Consider the following 20,180-nt stretch of genomic DNA (forward strand, 5'->3'; position numbering starts at 1 on the left):
ATCAGGAACTTTTGTTCTAATTTCATAACCCTTCACATTTATTTTTTTTTTGATTTATATCATGTTTATCTGTATACATGCTTCACCTTCCTCCTATAAGATTAAATATTGTCAGGGCAGAGTTTGTTTTCAACTTTTATCCTCTTTCATCTAGTACAATGCTTTGTATGCAATAAATGTATTTAAGTATCTGAATAAACAAAATTTAATCCAATTAGGAATTTTTTTTTCAGATTTGGTTATCATTTTTATACCACCTTCATTTCTCAATAGATCCTTCCCTATATTTCTGTCTCCCTCCAGGAAATCATCCCTTATAACAAAAGATGAAAAAGAAAAAGAAAAAGGCTATTAATAACCAATATATAGACAGCCGGAAAATATATATAGATGTTTCACACTCATTGTTCCCAACTTCCACAAAGAAGATTCATTGTCTTTCTTTTTTTCAGAGTCTTAGATTGGTTATTACTTAATTACAGCATTCAGTTTCATTTTCTGTCGTTACTGTTCATTCCATTTACAATGCTGTTGTTAATTTATATACATATATAGATACAGTTATAGATATACATACATATACTATGTCTTTTTGATTCTCCTTATTTCATTCTTCATCAATGCATATGTGCCTTTTCATGCTTTTCTATATTCCTATTCTCCCAGTTTCTTACAATATATTAATATTTTATTATATTTATGTACCAAAAATTGTACTGTTCTTCACCAAAAGACTTTTATTAATCTATTTGTTAGATACCTATTATGTGAATATTATTATGGACCATCTGTGAAACAAAAACAAACAAAAAAAACCTCTGCATTTAAGAATTTGTGTTCATTTGTTGAATGAATGAGAGGAAAATATATTTTTTAAAAAACCAACTTGTTTCTACATTGACACTTCATTCTTGTTATCATATGCAAATTAAAGTCCCAAATAGAACAGTTGGAACATTTTATCCTAACCAAAGAAGGAATATTATAGTGAGTGAGAACACATTTAAAGGACCTGAATAAACTAATAAGAATATGAAATTGTTTTACAGTATTTAAAATTATGTCACTGCTATAATCCTTTATGACAGGGTAATCAGTAATAAAACAGTGCAGTGAGCACCAATTAAGGAACATCAAATCAATGGGTATGCTGCTCATGCTGATTTAAACAGGGACTGATTAGAATAAATGGATTTAATATACACTTATTTGCAGACTGTTGCTTTTCTGTCATACCACAGGAACTTGTACATGAATTATCTAAGAACAATACCTACTTATGTCTTTAATGAGATACTAATGGGGATCATTTTTTTAAAAGTTCATATTATATAGCATGATGAAACATACAGTGCTAGATAAAAAATTTCCCCTCCTCCCCTTGAAGGGCTTTGTGGCAAGAGTCATGGTGAGAGGATACTTGATTTTGTTATGAGCTCAGCTGATTGACTTCTGAAGATAGGTATCTCAGACTTTATTGTAGCAATTATCCTGAGAACTATTACTAATGTTGTAGCTTTGGTGTGTGTTTGCTTCTGTTGAGCCTAACATCCAGAAGCCAATTCAGTAGCCTAGTGAAAATATTATGCTGGTTCACATGCTCCACCCAAGCACAATGTTGGCAATGGGGAGAGTGTGTATAGTTCATTACCAGGAACATCAGCAATATCTATTCCCTGCCAAACCATTTGGATTGCTCCCTCATGACCTGACTAGAGTACACAGCACTGACATGTTTTGCATCAGCTTCTTCCTTGGGTTTATGCAAGTGGGTTTTTCCCCTAAGAATGGGGTAGTGGGAAGAGAATTAGTGATTGTCCCAATTACATACAGAACTCCAGAGATCATCCTTCTTTCAGAAATACGTTCACTCTTCTTGCCTTGTTTTAAATCTTTGGCATGCCAACCCAGCAACAACTCCTTGTGCTTTGTTTCTAAATCTACTGAAATGACTTTTCATCTCTTGTTTTCATTTACTCCCCTGCTAAATCTTTTCATTTCCCTAGTTTTATTCTTCAGCTTTATGGTCTTAATCGTTCCTTTTTTTTCAACCTCCCAGAGGTTTAGCTTTACAGAACTTGTTTGTATATCTCTCATTATAAAAATGATCTGACTTTATGAAAACACCCCAGCCGGAAGGCTGGCTTGTATTAACCTGTTTGTATTTCAAGTTAATTTCATTTTCTAGCTCACAGACTACTTACTTCCTCCAAACTCAAGTATTGAATTTAGTCTTTTCCCACATTTTCAGCTTGATTTGTTAATTTGTTAACTATCCCACCAGTACAAAAATAGATGGTACAGTTTGATCTACCTCACAAATATCTAATTCTAGCTGCTTTAGCAAAACCTAAGAGTAAACAAGGGAGAGTTTTATAATGGGCTGTGGTTTGTTGCATTTGTTGCTTTTCCATAAGGTGGTCTCTAGGCAGGAATGTTTAAAATATTTTTCCAAAGCACTAGGAGAGGGTTTGCCTTTTGGGCAAACAGAAGTGTTTGGCAAAGCAGGGAGACGGGGAGAACCAGCAGCACTGAGATGATGAGGGCCTATGGTGATGAAATAAGACAATCAGACACTCTGCTTTACTTAGTGCCTCAAAAAAGACCAACTCTGCCTTAAACTTTATAAGAGAAGAATGAAAATTGGTAGAAAGGCACTATATAGGATCATCCTTAGGGTATTAGAAATTTTTACCTCAGTGCTAAAAGCACAGAAAAGCTAAGTTATGGATTGTTTAGATAATATTAATGTGTAAAGTTTTTTTTTTCCTAAGCAACAGATACTGCATTTATTGCTCTTGGAGTCACAGTCCATCCTCTCTCCCATCCCCAAAATGGGGATCCCCAATGAATCTGAGTAGTTTATGGCCCCCGGGATGATTGCTCCAATTTTTCATGTTGTAACGAGGGTTGTATGCTGAAAACATTCTAAAGTCAAAAAGCTATAACTCAAAATGAACTGTTTCATTTGTTGAGTCTTTGTTGATATTTCAAAACTTATCCAGCAACCCTTCCTCAATGGAAGATACCTAATTCTGTTATCACGACTAAGCCCTCTCAAAAGTTGGTAAACACTTTTTAATATCTAAGAAAGTCTATTTACTTATTTTTTATTATTGCTTTACTAAACACTTGATCTCCTCATCTTGGCCTAGCTAGAATTACAGGAATTTTTCATAGGTCTGATCCCACTACTTATTGAACTATATCATCCAGTTTTGACTTGGGCTAGTTTATCTTTCTCCAGGCAATCTGGTGCTTCCCACATATGCCCTGGGTAGAAGGAAAAAAGGAATGTCAACTCACTGTTGCAAGACTTAGTGCACATACCTGATCTCCAAAGCCCGTTCCAGTCAGAAAATCTGAGTTCATGAGAGACAACATCTAGCCTCCCTGGTAACTGGGATTAGAGGCATGGATCATCTTACCTGGCTTAATTGCTTTGTTTCACAGAAACAAAGAGATCTCTTTCTTCTGACTAGTGTGAAGCAGTTATTCAGACTGAAATAAGGGATTTGATTTCAGGTCTCCTTTGTTGTCACATCTCATTAGACTTAAAACATGAATGCCTTAATTTTCTTAAATCTTTAATGGAAATTAGTAATGGTTTATATCCTTCATTTTTTCCATAGAGAACATTTCTAATGAAAAAAGAATGTCTAATCTTTTCAAGATAAACTGTTTTTCAAATATAACCTATTTCAGACCAGATGCAATAATATGCTTCTGAGCACGTGTTTTAAATACAATGTTGGTATATTTGTTGTCACAGAGGAAAAGACCCTTTTGAAGTATCAGGTAAAAATGTGCTTTTCCTTTTTTCAAGATCATTTTTTTTTGGGTAATTGTGGTGCATTTTTACAAATGTGTTTGCTTCTATTAATTTTTAATATATATTTTATGATTACTGTTCCTTAATGCCTTCCTAAAATACACTTATTCTTTTTTCTTATCATTTTCTCTGGTGCTATATATATTTATTTTTATCGTTGCCTTTATCTTTAAATAATTATGTGTAACTTGTGCAACTCAGTCGCTTTTAACTTTGTCATTATCCTCAACCTGTCTTGGAATAACAGGATCAGAAATTTTTCTCCCCAAAGTTAAAATAAGGCTCTCCTCTCCTTCTTCTTAGTTTTAAGCTACTGGTCAACAGTATCTAAAATGCAAGCGATGATTCTCAGTGTTTTTTTCACACTGCAATTATTTTTTTCCTTGTAAGTCAACTTTTATTTTTTTGCCTAACATGTTTTTCCAGCGTCTGAATTGATTTTAATTTCATTTTGCCGTCTGCTTGAAATAAATTTTATGGTCTGGTTCTTTTGAGAGGACCATGCCATGCCTATCATAATTCTTCCTTCTCTAACCCCCACCCTGACACACCCTCACATAATTTGGCCCATTGTTTTGTTTAATTAAAGATATGCCAAATTCAGGTCCATAGAGTGGCAGCAGATTATTCTTCCCTAAAAAGCACTTCATCAAAGTTAGAATTATTATACAGAATTCATGCTGGTTGAAATGTCTAAAGTTTTCATGATCCCAAAACAAAAACAAAGTATTGGCCTACTCAATATTATGACTATTCACCAACCAAACCAAATAATCCCTGATGAAAATGTCTTAGAATCTTACTAGTTGAATTGAATTAAAAGTTCTCTAAAATTATATTTTAATGGGAAAAATTAACCATTATTGTGCCATGGTATTTGAAAATATCAGAAGAAAGTATAAGGAAAGGAATTTCCTACAAATAATCATTTCTTCAATATGACAAGTAGATCAAATGAAAGAGACTGCAGGTGTGCCTCACTTTTTGAAACTGTTCCTGTGGCATTTTCCTTTTTGGAAATTGAATTCTATTTTCTGCTATCTTTATATTTTCCAAAAAGAAAAAATGAACAAAACAAACACATGTCTCTCTATTAGCTCCATATTTTCTCCAATCAATTTACTGATGAAATATAAACACACACCTAAAAAATGGGGGAAATTGTTTCAGAAGTAAGTCATCCTTTTCAAATTTTTTCCAAACACACTGAACCATAGGTTCTTATCTTAGGACCCAAGCTCTTGTTTAGTTTTTAAATATTTTGAGAAATGTATTTCAAAACAGTAAGTTTCCTTTATAATTCTATGTATTTTATTTTTATGCATTTTAAAAGTATATTCATAGAAGGAATCTTAATGAGATTCCTTAGAAAGAGTCCAAAGTCCATGGGGGCCATGACCACAAAGAAATAATTAAGAATCTTTACCCTATAAACATGTGCCCATCTCATGTGTGTTTATGTTTGTGTGTGTGATAGTGGAACCAGTATTGACATTTAGTCTAAGTGCAGCCATGATTTTCAACCTAATTCATAATCTTTGCCTATCCAAGTACCATAGAGATGGAAAATATCTGATATTGTTCAACAACAAGAAAAGTAGCCAAGGATTTAAAATTAAAAATAATAGCTTAAACACTGTTGAATAACAATATCTGGAGGCACAATGGATAACTTGGAGTCAGTAAGAACTGAGTTCAAATCTTGCCTTAGACACACCTAAGAAGTAGGTGTTACTTAAATGAACAAGTAACTTCATTTTTCTCCTAGCCTCATCTTCCTCATCTATAAAATAGTATGATTTTAATCACTGACTTCCAAAATTCCTTCCAGTTCCAAATCTGTGAGCCCCTTTTTGATAGAACAAAGACATTCAGGGCTTTTCATAAGCCTGTGTTCGATGGCAGCATTGATTAAAGAGATGGGCACTAATGTATTTATGTTTACTGGCAAGGAGAAGCAAAAGCCAACGTAAATTCACAGGAAATTGCTTGGAAGGAAACAGGTGCAGCTTTGAACATCAATAAATGTCTTATTTTTTTCCATTTAATTCCTCTTGATAGCTTTAGGTAGCTTCTTGTGACATGAACTATCAAGAGTAATATTCCCAAAATGAGTTCTGAAGGGCATCAATCCCAACAAAAGGACCACAAGTGATTCCTGGCACAGCACCATCCCAGTTGTAATCTATGCAAAATCCAAGTGTGCTCACAGACTTTTTGTGTATTTTTTCATGTTTCACTTTTTTAAGAGTATTTTTTCTTGAGTCAGCTAACCATTACAGTTTGGTTTTTTGTTTTAGGCATCCCTTTCATAAGTGTGAATTACCGAAATTTTTCCAAGAGCATTTTATTTAGTTTTGATTTGCTCAAAGTCACTGTATGATTAAAAATAAATATATAGGTGGGGGAGGGGAGAGAATCCAAATCATTTAAAGGTAGCAGTGGTTTAACCTGAATCCTTTCCTTTAAAATGCTGAGTATTTCCTGGAGTCATGACTACATTTGCTGAAAAGTGAATATATTGCATTTTTAGAAGATATGAAGTGCATCTCTGTCGTGTGATGTGAGTCTCATGTCAGCTGCAGCTACTCGATTTGCATGTAAATTCTGAAATTTTCCTTGTCCCATGTGACACTTCTGAAATGTCTGTCTGTTCTTTTTTTTCTTTTTAATTTCTCAAGCTCACTATTTGGATAAGATAGTTAAAGGTACTGTATATTTGCTCTTTGTTGACATGTCTACACACACACACACACACATACACACACATATATATATTTTATACATATCTATGTATATAGAAAATATGTATATAATATTGCATTAGGCGTGAAAAAGAGATTGTTTCCATGCATAATTTCATGAATTATAAATCAGGCTCACATGTGAAATGCTTCCCATTGATAGTATGAAGACTTCAGTGTCTGTGTCTCACATTAGTAGTAATGAATATCACTAGTTGCATCATTATGTAAATATATTAGTTTTCACTGGAATCAAAACTGAAGACAACAGATAATTTGCTATTTTCCTGGCCCCTTTAGCTCTTGTCATTGGCAATTCAATTTTAAATACTTCATTTAGAAAATACATGCCTCTTGAATCTTATGCTCTAGAATAAGAAACTATCAAATTGAAATAAAATTTTGATGAATATATGTACATAAATATATCTCTATATAAATATGATTATCAAGGGAAAAATCCATCCAGATATTCTGGATTATTCATTTTTCTAAAAGTTTGAAGATAAAAAGGCAATTTTGTCTTTATGAGTCACATAAAAAACTTGTACTTAGTATCGATATTGGACACATCATGCCAAAAAAATGAATGGCCAGAACAAAACAGCAGATTCTCACGTCTTCAGCTACTGTAGAAATAAATGCTAATTTAAAAATTGAGATTAAAAAACCCTCTTTCCCCTTCTCAGATTATGTACTTTCTATTCCTTCTTTGTGCTTTTCATTAGAATATGGCAATATTCATGGCAATATCCAGGCTTTCATACAATAACACATGTGTGCATGCAATCAGCCACTGCACCTCTGTGTCAGTAGGGCAACTAAATTATTTCATTTTCTTCCAAAACAAAATAACCACCAAAAAAATCCCATCATGTTCAGTAGAAAAATTAACCTTTTATACCTATTATATAATTCATAAATATAGGTGGTAACTGCCTGAAAGAAAAGAAGCAGCAAAATTAATCTCAGCTTGACCTGTTGGTATCCATAAGACTAATTTCATTCCTCCTTGTCACAAGAGACTTGCAGAACCCCCTTTTTTCTGTTACTAATATTATTAAGAGACAAGTGTCTTCTCAAAGATATTTCAAGTTACATAGGATGGGGAGTTCATAAAGTAATTCTCTTAAAGGAGACTTCAGATGTAGAAATCTCTTTAACAGCTTGTCTTAACATCTGAAATTTTATCTTTCTCTTCTAAACAAGGGCAGTATTCTAATTGGCAAAGATAACGGAGTGTTTGATGTAATACCCATTCACTCCCACACATATATAATAATTAGCAACAATAATAATCATAACCTGCTGCATTCAATATTTTTATTTCTATCTGGTATAAAGTTATCAACAACTGTGTTTTCCTAGAGACTTAATCGGTAGCCACTTATTATTAGGACTTTAGTGCCATTTCTGTCCTTGCTTTTGTCAGTGTCTTATCACACTCATAAGGATAAGAATACCAGAATCTGCCTGAGTGTCATCCTCATACACGGCTCATGTTGGCTGCATGCCGGATATCATCAATAGAAATTGGCAAAAAACTGTTTCTTATTATGTAATGTTAGACTGAGACAATTATAGATTTTGGATATATTAAATTATTTTAATTGTTTCCCAAATTTTCCCTCCTTGCCCATAAAAGCAGACAAGATAGGATATAAAGGTAACAGCACAAAAAGCCTTAGGGAGATTGTCACAAAATATCACTTTCTGCTATCTGTCTTGAAGCACGTCACTACCGTGTTTTTGTTCAGTCTATCAATGTTTTATTGTGGTCCTTATGGTATTTCATTTTGTCCGTCCTAAGTAATCAAATACGCATAGCTATTACATTTAGTTGGAAATCCTGTCGGTTCTGTCCCATCCGTATGCAGCCTGAATCCTGATGTTTGTTAGAATAGACGCTAAAGCTGCTTCACTATTTCCTGGGCTTTGCTTATTCTGTGAAAAGGAATGTACTTTGGGCATAAAGTATAGTCATTACAACTGGCCTATACTTTGTGCAGTTATTGAACGCACTGTAATTTCACATGAATATACGGCAACTCTGAGACCAGATAAAATTAACATTCTCTTTTAACATCATTCATATGCTCATGCCCACTTTCATGCTTTTGAAATTGGAAGATCTGTTGAAAGCAACAAGGTACTTCCCAAGAAGGCCTTTCCTAGCAAGTAACACTAATGCTTGCCATACATTCCAAATCTCAAATAGGGATACGGAAATTATGCTGGTTTGGAAATTGTTTCACCCTGTTCAGTCAACCTTGTTGCTTTACTAAGGGAAATTAAATAAACTTAATTTTGTCTGGCCTGCAGGTATTTAGAGGATTGTTGCATATATTTCCATCCCACACAGGTAAGTGGTGTCTCAAGTGTCAGGCCAATCAAAGATGCCACTTGGTTAAGACCTAGATTACATAGGGAACGTTGCTGTTTCTATCCATGTGCAATTACAGTATTTGTGCTGTTTATAAAGGCCTGTTCCCAGTAAGTGTCCCTTATTTGTTCATATGAAGTTGGGGATTCTTTCCATACTTAAATCACTTGTGATGTCGTTCTTTGTCTATTTTGACAGAGGGTTGCCCTGGTCTCTGCAATAGCAATGGAAGATGTACACTGGACCCAAACGGCTGGCATTGTGTTTGCCAGCCCGGGTGGAGAGGCGCGGGATGTGATGTAGCCATGGAGACTCTGTGCACAGATAGCAAGGACAATGAAGGAGGTAAGAGATATTGAGCAAGGGGAAACAATTGTATGACAGAGCAGAGGTTTAAAAAGCTCCAGTGGGCACAGAATTGTGTGCCGTTGGCCTGTCGGATCTTTAAAGATTAAAATGATTGAGGCTGGTAGAATTCTTGGGCTCTTGTTATTTTTTCTTAAACACAGGATCTTTTTGTTTAGAAAAAACCAAAAGTGGTTGCATTTAGCTGTCATTGCTGCTTTCCCCCCACATTTTTTCCTAAGCATCCAGCTTTCCTTTGCCTTCCCCTATTTATCCCTCATCCCTACTATGATATATCCATGCCCACATCTTCCTACCATATTTTCTGTCTTCCTTTTTTAATTATTCCTCAACTATCCATTTTGGTTCTTTTCTACTGCCATCACATACTCACTACAGACCAAAAGGAAATTTAAAAGGAAGCTCCCCTTAAGAGTTTTCTTAAGAAGTGAAAAATGTTGAAGTTAAAGGGAAAATGGCACATGCACGCGCGCGCGCACACACACACACACAGATCCCTTTTTAATCTGTTATAATTATTCCCCTTCTTCTTTACTCTTTAAGCACTAGACAGCCAAATGGGTGCATAGAAGTATGTCTACAGTTGTTAGACTAATTCTGGTTTTTAGAAAATCATATCAAAGAAGCAGGGCATACCTAGAAAACAGAAGAAAAAAAAACAACAAGATTACAATGAATCAGTTACCATTTATTAAGTGCCTACTTTGTCCCAAGCACTAGGCTAGCATGTAAAATGATGTCCCTCTGCAACAAGGCTCCATACTGAGCTTCAGCAAAGATGCCTACCTTGCCAGGTGCTGATAAAAGATGGAAAGCAGTCCAAAGTCCTGAATTCACATATGACTTCAGTCCCTTTTTACCTAAATGACTTTGGCCAAGTCACTTATCATCATCAACCCACTGTATTCTTATTTATAGAATGAGAAGGCTGGGAACTCTTAGAATGCCTTTGAGCTATAAATCTCTGATACTAATTCAGAAATATTCTGGGTTACTCTTAAAAGCAGAAGGAAATAATAGGAATGTTCCTTAAAGGGACACTACCCTTTCTTTAGATTTTTTTCTTGGGGAGGAAAAGACTAGGATAGAAGTGGTGATTATTGTCACTAAAGATGCCTATGGTGTGTAGGACAGAGCCCTGTTTTCACATCCATGAAGAACTATATTCTGATTCAGCCTCTTGGCCATACTGACTGTATGACTGTAAACACATAATTTAATCTCTTTAAGAATATATGTATTTTTTTGCTGAGGTAAGGGTTAAGTGATTTGCCCAGGGTCACACAGCTAGGAAGTGTTAAGTGTTTGAGGTCACATTTGAACTCAGGTCCTTCTGACTTCAGGGCTGGTGCTCTATCCACTGTGCCACCAAGCTGCCCCTAAGGAAAAAGTTTCAAAGAAGAACCATTGGTAAAGGAAACACATTCAAGAATTTCTGATATAGACCTAGTCACTAAACTAACCAAAGTCACCATTAACATAAGATCTCTCATAAAATTGAAGAAGATAATGAATTTTAGCGAGTTGTATATGTTCAGGCTTTGACTAGGAAAACATACAATGGAGATACCATTTAAACATTAACCAAATTACACCTAATCATTTCTTTTCCATTTAAGGTTAAATCAACAATTAAAGGGGACCATCAGTTTTTGATTTAACCAACAAATAATTATCAATATAATCAAACCTATAGAGCTGAGTTTCTTGCCTTTTGCTTCAATTCCCTTCTTGTGCAGGAAAGACAAGTTCCCCTAAATATGTTATTTGCATGTCATCTCTCCCTGAGATGGGAATTCCTGAAGGCAGGGCCTGTGTGTACCTGACACTTAGCACAGTGCCTGACAAATGATAAGTACTTCACTGGGGATTCAAGAGAGGTCAAGATTGGAAATCGGGGTGTCATCTGCATATAGGTGATAATAGAAAAATCTGGGAGAGGATAAGATGGCAGGTGGAAAGAGAAAGCAGAAGAGGTCAGAAAGAAGAGCCTTGAAGAGCACTCACCTTTGAAGAGTCAGAAAGATGTCAAACCCAGATAGTAATATCTTGAAAGCCAAGGAACGTGGAAGAGTTCAAAAAGAGGGAGTAACTAACAGTGTCAGATGCTAGAGCGAGGTCAAAGTGGATGACAACAGGGGGAAAAAGCCTTTGTATTGCACATTCTCAGCGTGTAAAGAGATTGTATGGGTAAATTCTTTTCAATTCCTTGGTATTTAACAGCCTCCCCAAAATATTTTGGACATGATAAATTGGTAAGTGTAAGATGGGAGTTCTATTGTCCCAGAAGAGTTAAAGGCTTATGGTCTATTTCTCCTTAAAAAACACCTTTTTGCTGCAAGGACCAGCTTGGTGGAGAAGGGAAGGAATGAAAGGGAGGGAAGTAACAGATAGATAAAAGAGAACATTATTTACTTCTGTTATTCCATTTACTATAAGTACAATATAAGAAGCTTGCAACATAAGAGTGAATCCTTTTTTTCATTGAATATTTCCACATTAATTTGTTTTTAGTTTGAGGATTTGCTACAAAAAAAAAAAATCAGAGATTTGAAATATAATGCAGGAATCAGAAAGGAGGGAGAAATAAAAACAAAAGAAAGGGAAGAAAAGAGAAAAAGGATGAAACAGATGGAACATATGAAAAAGTAGAATGACAAAATAAAGAAAATATCAGGGGAAGCATGGAGGGGAAACAAGGGAGCAAGGAAACAGATGGATGCGAGAGACAGAATGAGGGGATGATCAATGGGAGATATTATAAAGGTGGAGCAGAGAGAATCCCAGAAGAGAAGAGGGTACATTTTCAAGACAAATAAACAAAATTCCACTCATGTCTAGAAAAGAGGAAAAAAATTTTCTCAGAAAGAGACAAATAAATAAAAGAGAGGACAAAACAATGAATAAGGACTAAAAATAGTTACATGAAAATCAGAAAAGAATAATGAGGTGCCAAAAGAGAATGCAGATTTTACCAAAGCATAAACTGACTGACAACAAGCATTTATTAAGCCCTTACACCGTGCCAGGTACTGTGCTAAAAATGTCAGGAATACAAATACAAGAGAAAAAATCCTGCTCTCAGGAAGCTTATATTCTAAGGGAGGAAGACAGTACATAAAAGAGAATTGAAAATCAGGGAGAGTAAAAGATAGGAAGCAGCTCACACAGAGTCCATCATAATGAAGTCAGAAAGTCAGAAGTACATTTGGAAGAGGAATGAAGCCAGGCCTCGTCGCCAAGATGGAGGCCCCAGAAGGAACTCTCCAAGGCGTTCCAGGGTGAGAAAGAATTCAGTCATGGGACATCTGAATCTGGAGGGATAGAAGTACAGCAAGGAGAACAGAGTATAGGTGACACAGAGATGGTGGATTGGACCGAGCTCTGGAACTGGGAATATCTGAGTTAAAATCCATCAAAGATTCTTAACTAGGGTCATTAGAGTAAGCCCCTTTAACATTTAGTCAAGTCATTTAATCCTTATTTGCCTCAGTTCCTCATCTGTAAAATGGGAATACACTGGAGAAAGAGATGGCAAGCTACTTTGGTATCTTTGTGAAGAAAATCTTATGGACAAAGTTCATGAGATAATCTAGAATGAGACAAAACTCAGCAATAACATAGAATTAATCAGAAGAAGATTAAGTTCTCAGGACCTGAAAATGTACCACTCAGAAGAGCAAAAGGTAGATGGAAATTAGGTAAAAATTATAACCTGGAAACATTGAAAATTTGTTAAAGTATTGACTTTGTATCAGGAACTAACATGATACACAACTTGGGAATTTATATTTTTTAACTTGTAAACCAGTGGTGTTAAACTCAAATATAAATGGAGGTCACTACATACATAAGGATCCTTGCTAGGTCTATATTGACTTAAATTTTAAAATGTACTATTATCAATGTTCTACTGTATTTTACTTATTTTGTTAAATATTTCTCAGTCACATTTTCATATGTTCAGGCCACACTTGGGAATGTTGCAGGTTACAAGTCACATGTTTCACACCTCTGTTTTAGACACTGCCCAAGATTACGTTATTTTGATGTTGTTGTTGTTGTTAACCAAATGCCACTTCAGGATATTTTTATTAACTCATATTTTTTTAATTTAATGAGATATAAAAGAAGAGGCTAATAAGCTGGCCTCATCAAGAATACCTGGATTTAGAGTTAGAAGGGTCCTTAGAGACTACCATGTCCAGCTTTCTCCTTTTATAGTGGGTTTCAGGTTACTAAGCAGGAAATAATAACTCTTTACATAGTGCTTCAGCATTTGCAAAGTTCTTTTACATACATTATCTCCTGTGAGCTGAATTGGAATGATTATCCTTGCCAGTAGAACAAACTAGAACACGAATGGATAATTTTCTATGACTCCTACTTAAAGGTACTAAAATTATATTCACTGGTAAGTTAGAGTCATTGTTAGGCAGCTGATCAATAAGCATTTATTAAGTGCCCCTTATGTGCCAAACACTGTGCTCAGTGCTCCATTGCCTCTGACTTTTCACAGCAGACTATTTATAGTTTTCCTATTTTAATTAAAAACAAGTGTGGCTTTTTGTTTTTAATTTAATGTGAGCTCTTTAGGCCTGCACTAAAACTATGTTAGATAGCCTTCAAATTCCTATACTGATGCTTCAACATGGGTGGTCCTCAAGAGTATCTGTTGTTGCTTTTGTTGTCTAACTCATTGAGACCCCATTTGGGGTTTTCTTGGTAAAGACACTAGAGCAGTTTACTATTTCCTCTCTTGCTCATTTTACAGATCAGGAATCGAGGCAAACAGGGTTAAGTGACTTGCCCACTTTTTTGCCATGGTCAAATATGTGGAAAGTATTAAATTTAAACTCGGGCTTTCTGACTGCAGACCTGACACTTTATCACCTGTCCCAAAAGGATTCAGTGAAATACAAAGTCCTACTTAGTTAGAATGGTACTGATCACCAGTCAGTGATGAAACCAGATGGCAGTTACTGAAGGACCAGCCTGCCTAAGCCCATGGTGGGGAACATCTGGCCCATGGGCTGAATGAGGCCTGCAAAATCATTTGCTAAGGCATGATGACCTGAAAGCTAGGTACCCCAACTTTCCAATACTTAAGTCCTATAAGTTGATAAGTTTGTATCGCCCATGAATGATGTTACAAATATCCAAAAGGCTCTTGGAAGAAAAAGTTTCACCACTCCTGCATTAGATGATAAATTTGGGGGCACACTACCTGAAGTTATAAGGTAATGAACAGTCTATATGCATGGAGAAAACAACCCTACCAGAAAATGCATATATTCATGAAATATTGTAGTGAGTATTCTAGACATACCATCTAAATCTGAGATAATGTTTCTTGTTTAGAGACTATATAATGGATAGAGCATGAGCTTGGAATAAGGAAGACCCAAGTTCAAATCCAGATTAAGAAGCTAACTACCTGTGTTGTCTAATTCTTCAGTTGTAAAATAGGATCACATGGGATCAAATAAGATAATACTTATAAAGTATTTAGCCCAGTTTTGGCACATAGTAGGTACTTAATAAATGCTTATTTCTCTTCCATTTCCCCTCTTTAAAAACTTTGTTACGTCTATATGAAGGAACACAACTTGAGCGTGAGAACTCGTAAGCACTCTGTTAAATGACCATTTCAACCATTAGGGACCCAATTGCCTCCTATGTTGTAGGGAGATAGTTTAGGGAATACCTAGGGCTTTCTTTTTCCCTCACGGACTTTCCCCATATCTAGAGGCAGGATTGTCCTCAAAGAGATTTTCAGAAATTTCAATTTCTAAAGCGTAAGATCTATAAAGTTTCTTTTGCTCAGTTTGATTCCAAGAAAGGTGATAATAGATATATGGGAGTCTCCAGTACTTAAATCTAACTTGAAAAAAATCCACAGAATCACATTAAATAAAACTCCCAAGAATGTTACTACTATTTCTCTCTGCTGCTAACACATCAAGTGGTGATGAAGTCACAGCCTCTAATCTTCTAGTTAGTAACAAGATCAAGTCATTGGTGTTTGACAGATAACAAACTGTCATGATTATCACATAATTGCATTGTATTTTATATCATTCAGGGTTCTGCCAATGGGGATACAATACAGTTGATTGCCTAAAGTCTTAGAAACAATAAGTGGCAAAGCTGAGATTTGAACCCAAATCCTCTAACTGCAAATTCAGTACTTTGTCTGCCACAGAAATATCTAGTAGATCAGTTCCCTGACACATTGAGGACATTGTTGCAATAAAAAGTGGAAGTTTGGTCCATTTTTATACCTGGTCTTCATCAATATGATCAAAACAAAACACAAGTGTCTTTTTGGACTTGATTTGGAATACAAAAAAGTGACAAAGAAGAGTTCCTATTCTTTAAGAAGCTTAAAGTCTAACAGATGACACGGATTTTAAAAAGGTAAAAGAAAATACACTGGTAACTGGAATTGGAACTTCTCATTTATTGAATTAACAAACATGCTTATTCAATATTATTGTAACAAGCATATCATATTAATATTAAATATTAAATGATATTAAATAAATTGACATGCAGAGAGACAATGTTGAGTTATACAGAATGTTCAAATAACTAGAACAATTCCTTAAGCATTCTACTTCATCAAAATTTATCTGTATGGTAGATACAGTATAGCAGTCAGTGATTATATATCAATTAGTAAACATATATGACATGGTGAGTTTAGTAGAAAGGTGTCTGGATTGAAATTTAGGAAACCCAGATTCTAATCATCCTTTCCTCTCTAACTCACTATTTAACCTTGGGAAGAATATATATACCTTCCCTGGACCTCTAGATTTTCCATCTTTAATGCTTTTGAAGCTCTTTTTAAAAATCTATTCAATCATCTCTAATATAAATTTTCTTTGAAAATATTTTCATTATTGTGATCAGTTTCAATCTGTTATATTTCCCAACTACCTCTATCAGATCAAGAGACTTCTTACATGATAACAACTTCCTCCATCTCTACTCGTCCTGTCTATATCAGACTGATATTGCTATCTGTCTTTTCATAGCATCATAATATATGGGAATAACTTTAAAATATAGAATTCATAATCCCAAGCATGCCTTCAAGATATTGTGCTCTGGTAGCAAGTTCTGTTTCCCAGAATCCTCATGAGGAAAGCAAAATCTGTCCCTAGAACTAAGTTAACTGGAACCTAGATGATCTTAAGGTCCTTTCCAGCTCTAACATTCTATAAACCTATGAATTACTAACTTTCCATTTGGTCCACAGCATTACCGAGAAGGAACAACACATAATTGTGTATTTCTTAAAGAAGAAATCTTTAATAATTTAAAGATAATCATGACCAGTATCTGAAGGGAGGGGGAAAGGGACTAAAATGAAGAGATACAAGTGAATCCAAGACATCTTTGCTCTTTACAGCCACTTCTTGCACCTTACGTGCTTCAGACTCTTAAAAACTTATGGATGGAAACTCTGGTGAAGACAGACATAAAGAATACATATACAACCAAACACATAAATAAATAATGTATGAGCTATGTTAAGTGCCTATTGTTGGGGATGGTGAATGAAAGGGAATTCATGCAGGTTGCACCTGGCATAAGTTTTGAATTACAGGCCCCTGAGCAAGAGTTTTCAGAGACTCTCTCTCTCCTTTTACCCTTTCTTCCCTCCATTAGCCCATTTGTCTTCAAAAATGCCCCTATCATATAAACCTCTTTTCATGGTCTCCTAAATACCGTGGGGGCTATCAGGGTATTAGTTATATCTACAGTGTTTTGACAGGGTGCATTATGAAGAAATTCATGACCTCTCCTCCAGTAAGTTAGGGAAAATTTCACAGCAGTGAGAATCCAGGAGTCTCTTAAAAGAATGGCAAGAGCTGGAAGACAGAGGGAATTATAGGTAGAGAATGTTATGTATGAGGAGAGAGTTAAGAGAACTGTAATCAGATAAGGGGAAAATAGAGCACAGTTGCATGAGAAAAAGTGAGAATTATGTGAAATATCACACAACAAGAATCCGTTATGCCCTTACTATGTGCTCCACACTGGGCCAGGAACAAAGATATAAAGGAAACAGTCTCTGCTCCTTAGGAGCTTTACGGTGGAGGAAACTGGGCAGTAGGTATGTAAATGCAAAATACTTGCAAAGTAAAAATAAGACAATTTGAAGAAAGGAGAATTCCTAGGAGGGATCCAAAAGCCCCTCACTTATAGGTACTTCCTAAATCAAGCTTTTAAAAAAAACCTAAGGATTCAGAGAAGCAAAGGTGAGAAAAACAGTACATCCAAATATGAGGGACCATCTGCACAAAGATAGGATATTATTACTAAAGAGTGGTCACATTGTAGGTTGTGTGAAGAGTAGTGATGGGTAGTAAGCCTGGAGTGACATAACCTTTGGAATATCACTTCAATGGTTGTCAGAGATGGATTCAGAAGGGAAGAGACTTGATGAGGAAGGACCAGTTGGAAAACTACTGAAAGAGTTCAGATAAATGATAAGAGAAAACTATGAAGTCTGGAGCAAATAACAATTACAAACATAGGAACAATAAGAATAAGAAATGGAGAGGAGTATAAGAAAATGATATGGGAGGGGGGAAGTCATAATAGTGAAGATTAAATAAGGGGATGGGAAGGAAATACATAAACTTTTAAAACTAGTTGCACTATAATATGATGGAATAAATGCTGAATTTGATTACATGGATTTTACTAGCCTTGAGTTTTTTGCTTGATTCTCAGTTTTCTTTTTTATTAAATGAATATTATGGAAACTGTATGCATACTGAAAGTCATTTTTTTCCCATCCTCTTTTTAAATCTGGAAATGAAATTAACTTGTAAATAGAACTAAAGTATACTTTATCCTTAATCAGTATGTGTACCTTCCAATAGTCACAAGGATCAAATGAGATAACATGTAAAGTACTATATAAACCATGAAGTGCTATTTTTAAAATGTCATCTCTTATTATTCTTGTCAATAAGAATAATAAACAACATTACATGAATGTTCTACTTTTGTTTTAAAAAAATACAAATTCACATTAAAATTCAATGTTTAATTGTTATAACTGTTGTAATTGTCACTAGTATCTTTAGATATGTTTCATAATGGATGCTATTAAGTATAGTTTCTAAGCTAATATAAATATAAGCTAACTTTCAGAGACAAAAATAAAACATCAGTGATTTTGCCAAGCTATGAGCTTCTCCATCAAGACGATTTTACCACACTAGACATTGGCCAAGCACGTCATCAGCTTAGTTGTACTAGACAGTACTAGCTACATAACTACAGACAAAGAATGAAAAATGTTTTCTCAAGTTATAGGGAGCCAGATTCATAACCATCCGTCACTCGCTTGGGCAAGTTGCTGATAAACTCCACAGAAAAATAACAAACAGTGTGTCCCTGCATCTTGGCTGTTGAAAATGAGATTCTTTCTCTGATTGATGTTAGCAGAGAGGCTTGTAAAAATGCATTTCCAGCTGATTAGTTCAGAAGGTGTCAATCTCATGCAGTTTTATGACCTGCAGACTCCACGCCAGATGTACATTTGCTTTTTATAAACTAACAAAGATGAATGACTAAATTTGAGCATTCCTCTTTGGCAACAGTACCATATATTCCCTAAGGGAGTGCATTGTGGGGGGAGGGAGAAGGAGAAGACATTTAACCCCTAAGGCACCAAATGTTGAGTTTTTTAGAAAGTCTTAGAGAGGTGACAAATCAAATTTGGAATTCCTTCCCTCCATGAATTGTTTTCACTCTCCATAGGTGTTGGAAGGCATAGGGGGATAAAAGCTGATAAACATTTCAGACACGCCTTTTCTTTCATTACACTCAAAAGTTTAATATAGTAAATAAACAATCATTTCAGTTCTCATGGGGAAAGAGTTTTTTAAAAATAAATTTTATCTCTCTTGATTTTATATTATTTAAATTTCTTTCAGTTGTTCCTTCCCAGGGGTATCACACATCAAAAAGAATATTTTTAAAGGCAAAAAAAAATCGACAAAATCAATTGACATCAAAAAAAGGATGAAAATATATTCAATGTTTCATACTTATTATTCTCTCAATTCTACAAAGGAATCAGGGGAGGTATCCTTTCATATCCCTTCTTTGGGCTTGTTTTTTTGGTTTTGGGTTTGGGTTTTTTTGGCAATTCATGGTCAGTCATTTTATGATAGTCATTATTTCCATATACATTGTTGTAGTCGTATGTATTTTCTAATTCTGCTTATTACAGTCTATTTCAGCTCATATCAATCCTTCCATGTTTTCTGTATTCATCATATTCAATGTTCTTATACCACAGGAACATTATATTATGTTCATGTTCTCCCCCGCCCCCAGGGGTATGCTTAGTTCTTCTTCAATCAATGGGACATCTCCATTGTTTCCAGTTCTTTACTACCACAAAAGGTGCTGGGGACTTTCTTCTTATCAATGACTTCCTTAGGATATATGTGTAGTAATGGAATCTATGGGTCAAAAATTATGGATATTTTATTTCATTTGAACAAGTCCAAAATAGGGAAAAGAATTCATAAAAGAAGTAAACTATAGGATACATTTTAAAGATTCTTTATGCACTCTCAACACATAAGCATGATTTGTCACAAGAAAGTACATTTTTCCACCTCCACACCTGGTCTTTTAAAGCTAGGAATCATATTGTGTGAGTGAGACAAAAGCTGTCTTTGTCACTTATCAGTATTTCTTTGAATAACTTCCTGTTTTCAGCTCCTCGGAGAGTGGCACAATATAAATACAAAACATTAACCTTATTATTATAGTATCCTCTGATGACATAATGCAACATCATTGCATTATCTCC

The 20,180-nt window shown here is 35.0% G+C and overlaps 1 protein-coding gene across 1 annotated transcript in view; it reads left to right on the forward strand.

The window, feature by feature from the left end:
- The window catches only part of TENM3 (teneurin transmembrane protein 3), an 808,000-nt gene that overhangs the window by 690,964 nt on the left and 96,856 nt on the right, over nt 1-20,180 (forward strand). Inside the window, exons 14-15 of the mRNA XM_051965257.1 lie at nt 6,514-6,540; nt 9,158-9,304. Of these exons, the coding sequence (XP_051821217.1) occupies nt 6,514-6,540; nt 9,158-9,304 (174 nt within the window). The remainder of the gene's footprint in view (nt 1-6,513; nt 6,541-9,157; nt 9,305-20,180) is intronic.

This window comes from Antechinus flavipes, chromosome 6 (assembly GCF_016432865.1).
Source record: "Antechinus flavipes isolate AdamAnt ecotype Samford, QLD, Australia chromosome 6, AdamAnt_v2, whole genome shotgun sequence".
NCBI lineage: Eukaryota > Metazoa > Chordata > Mammalia > Dasyuromorphia > Dasyuridae > Antechinus > Antechinus flavipes.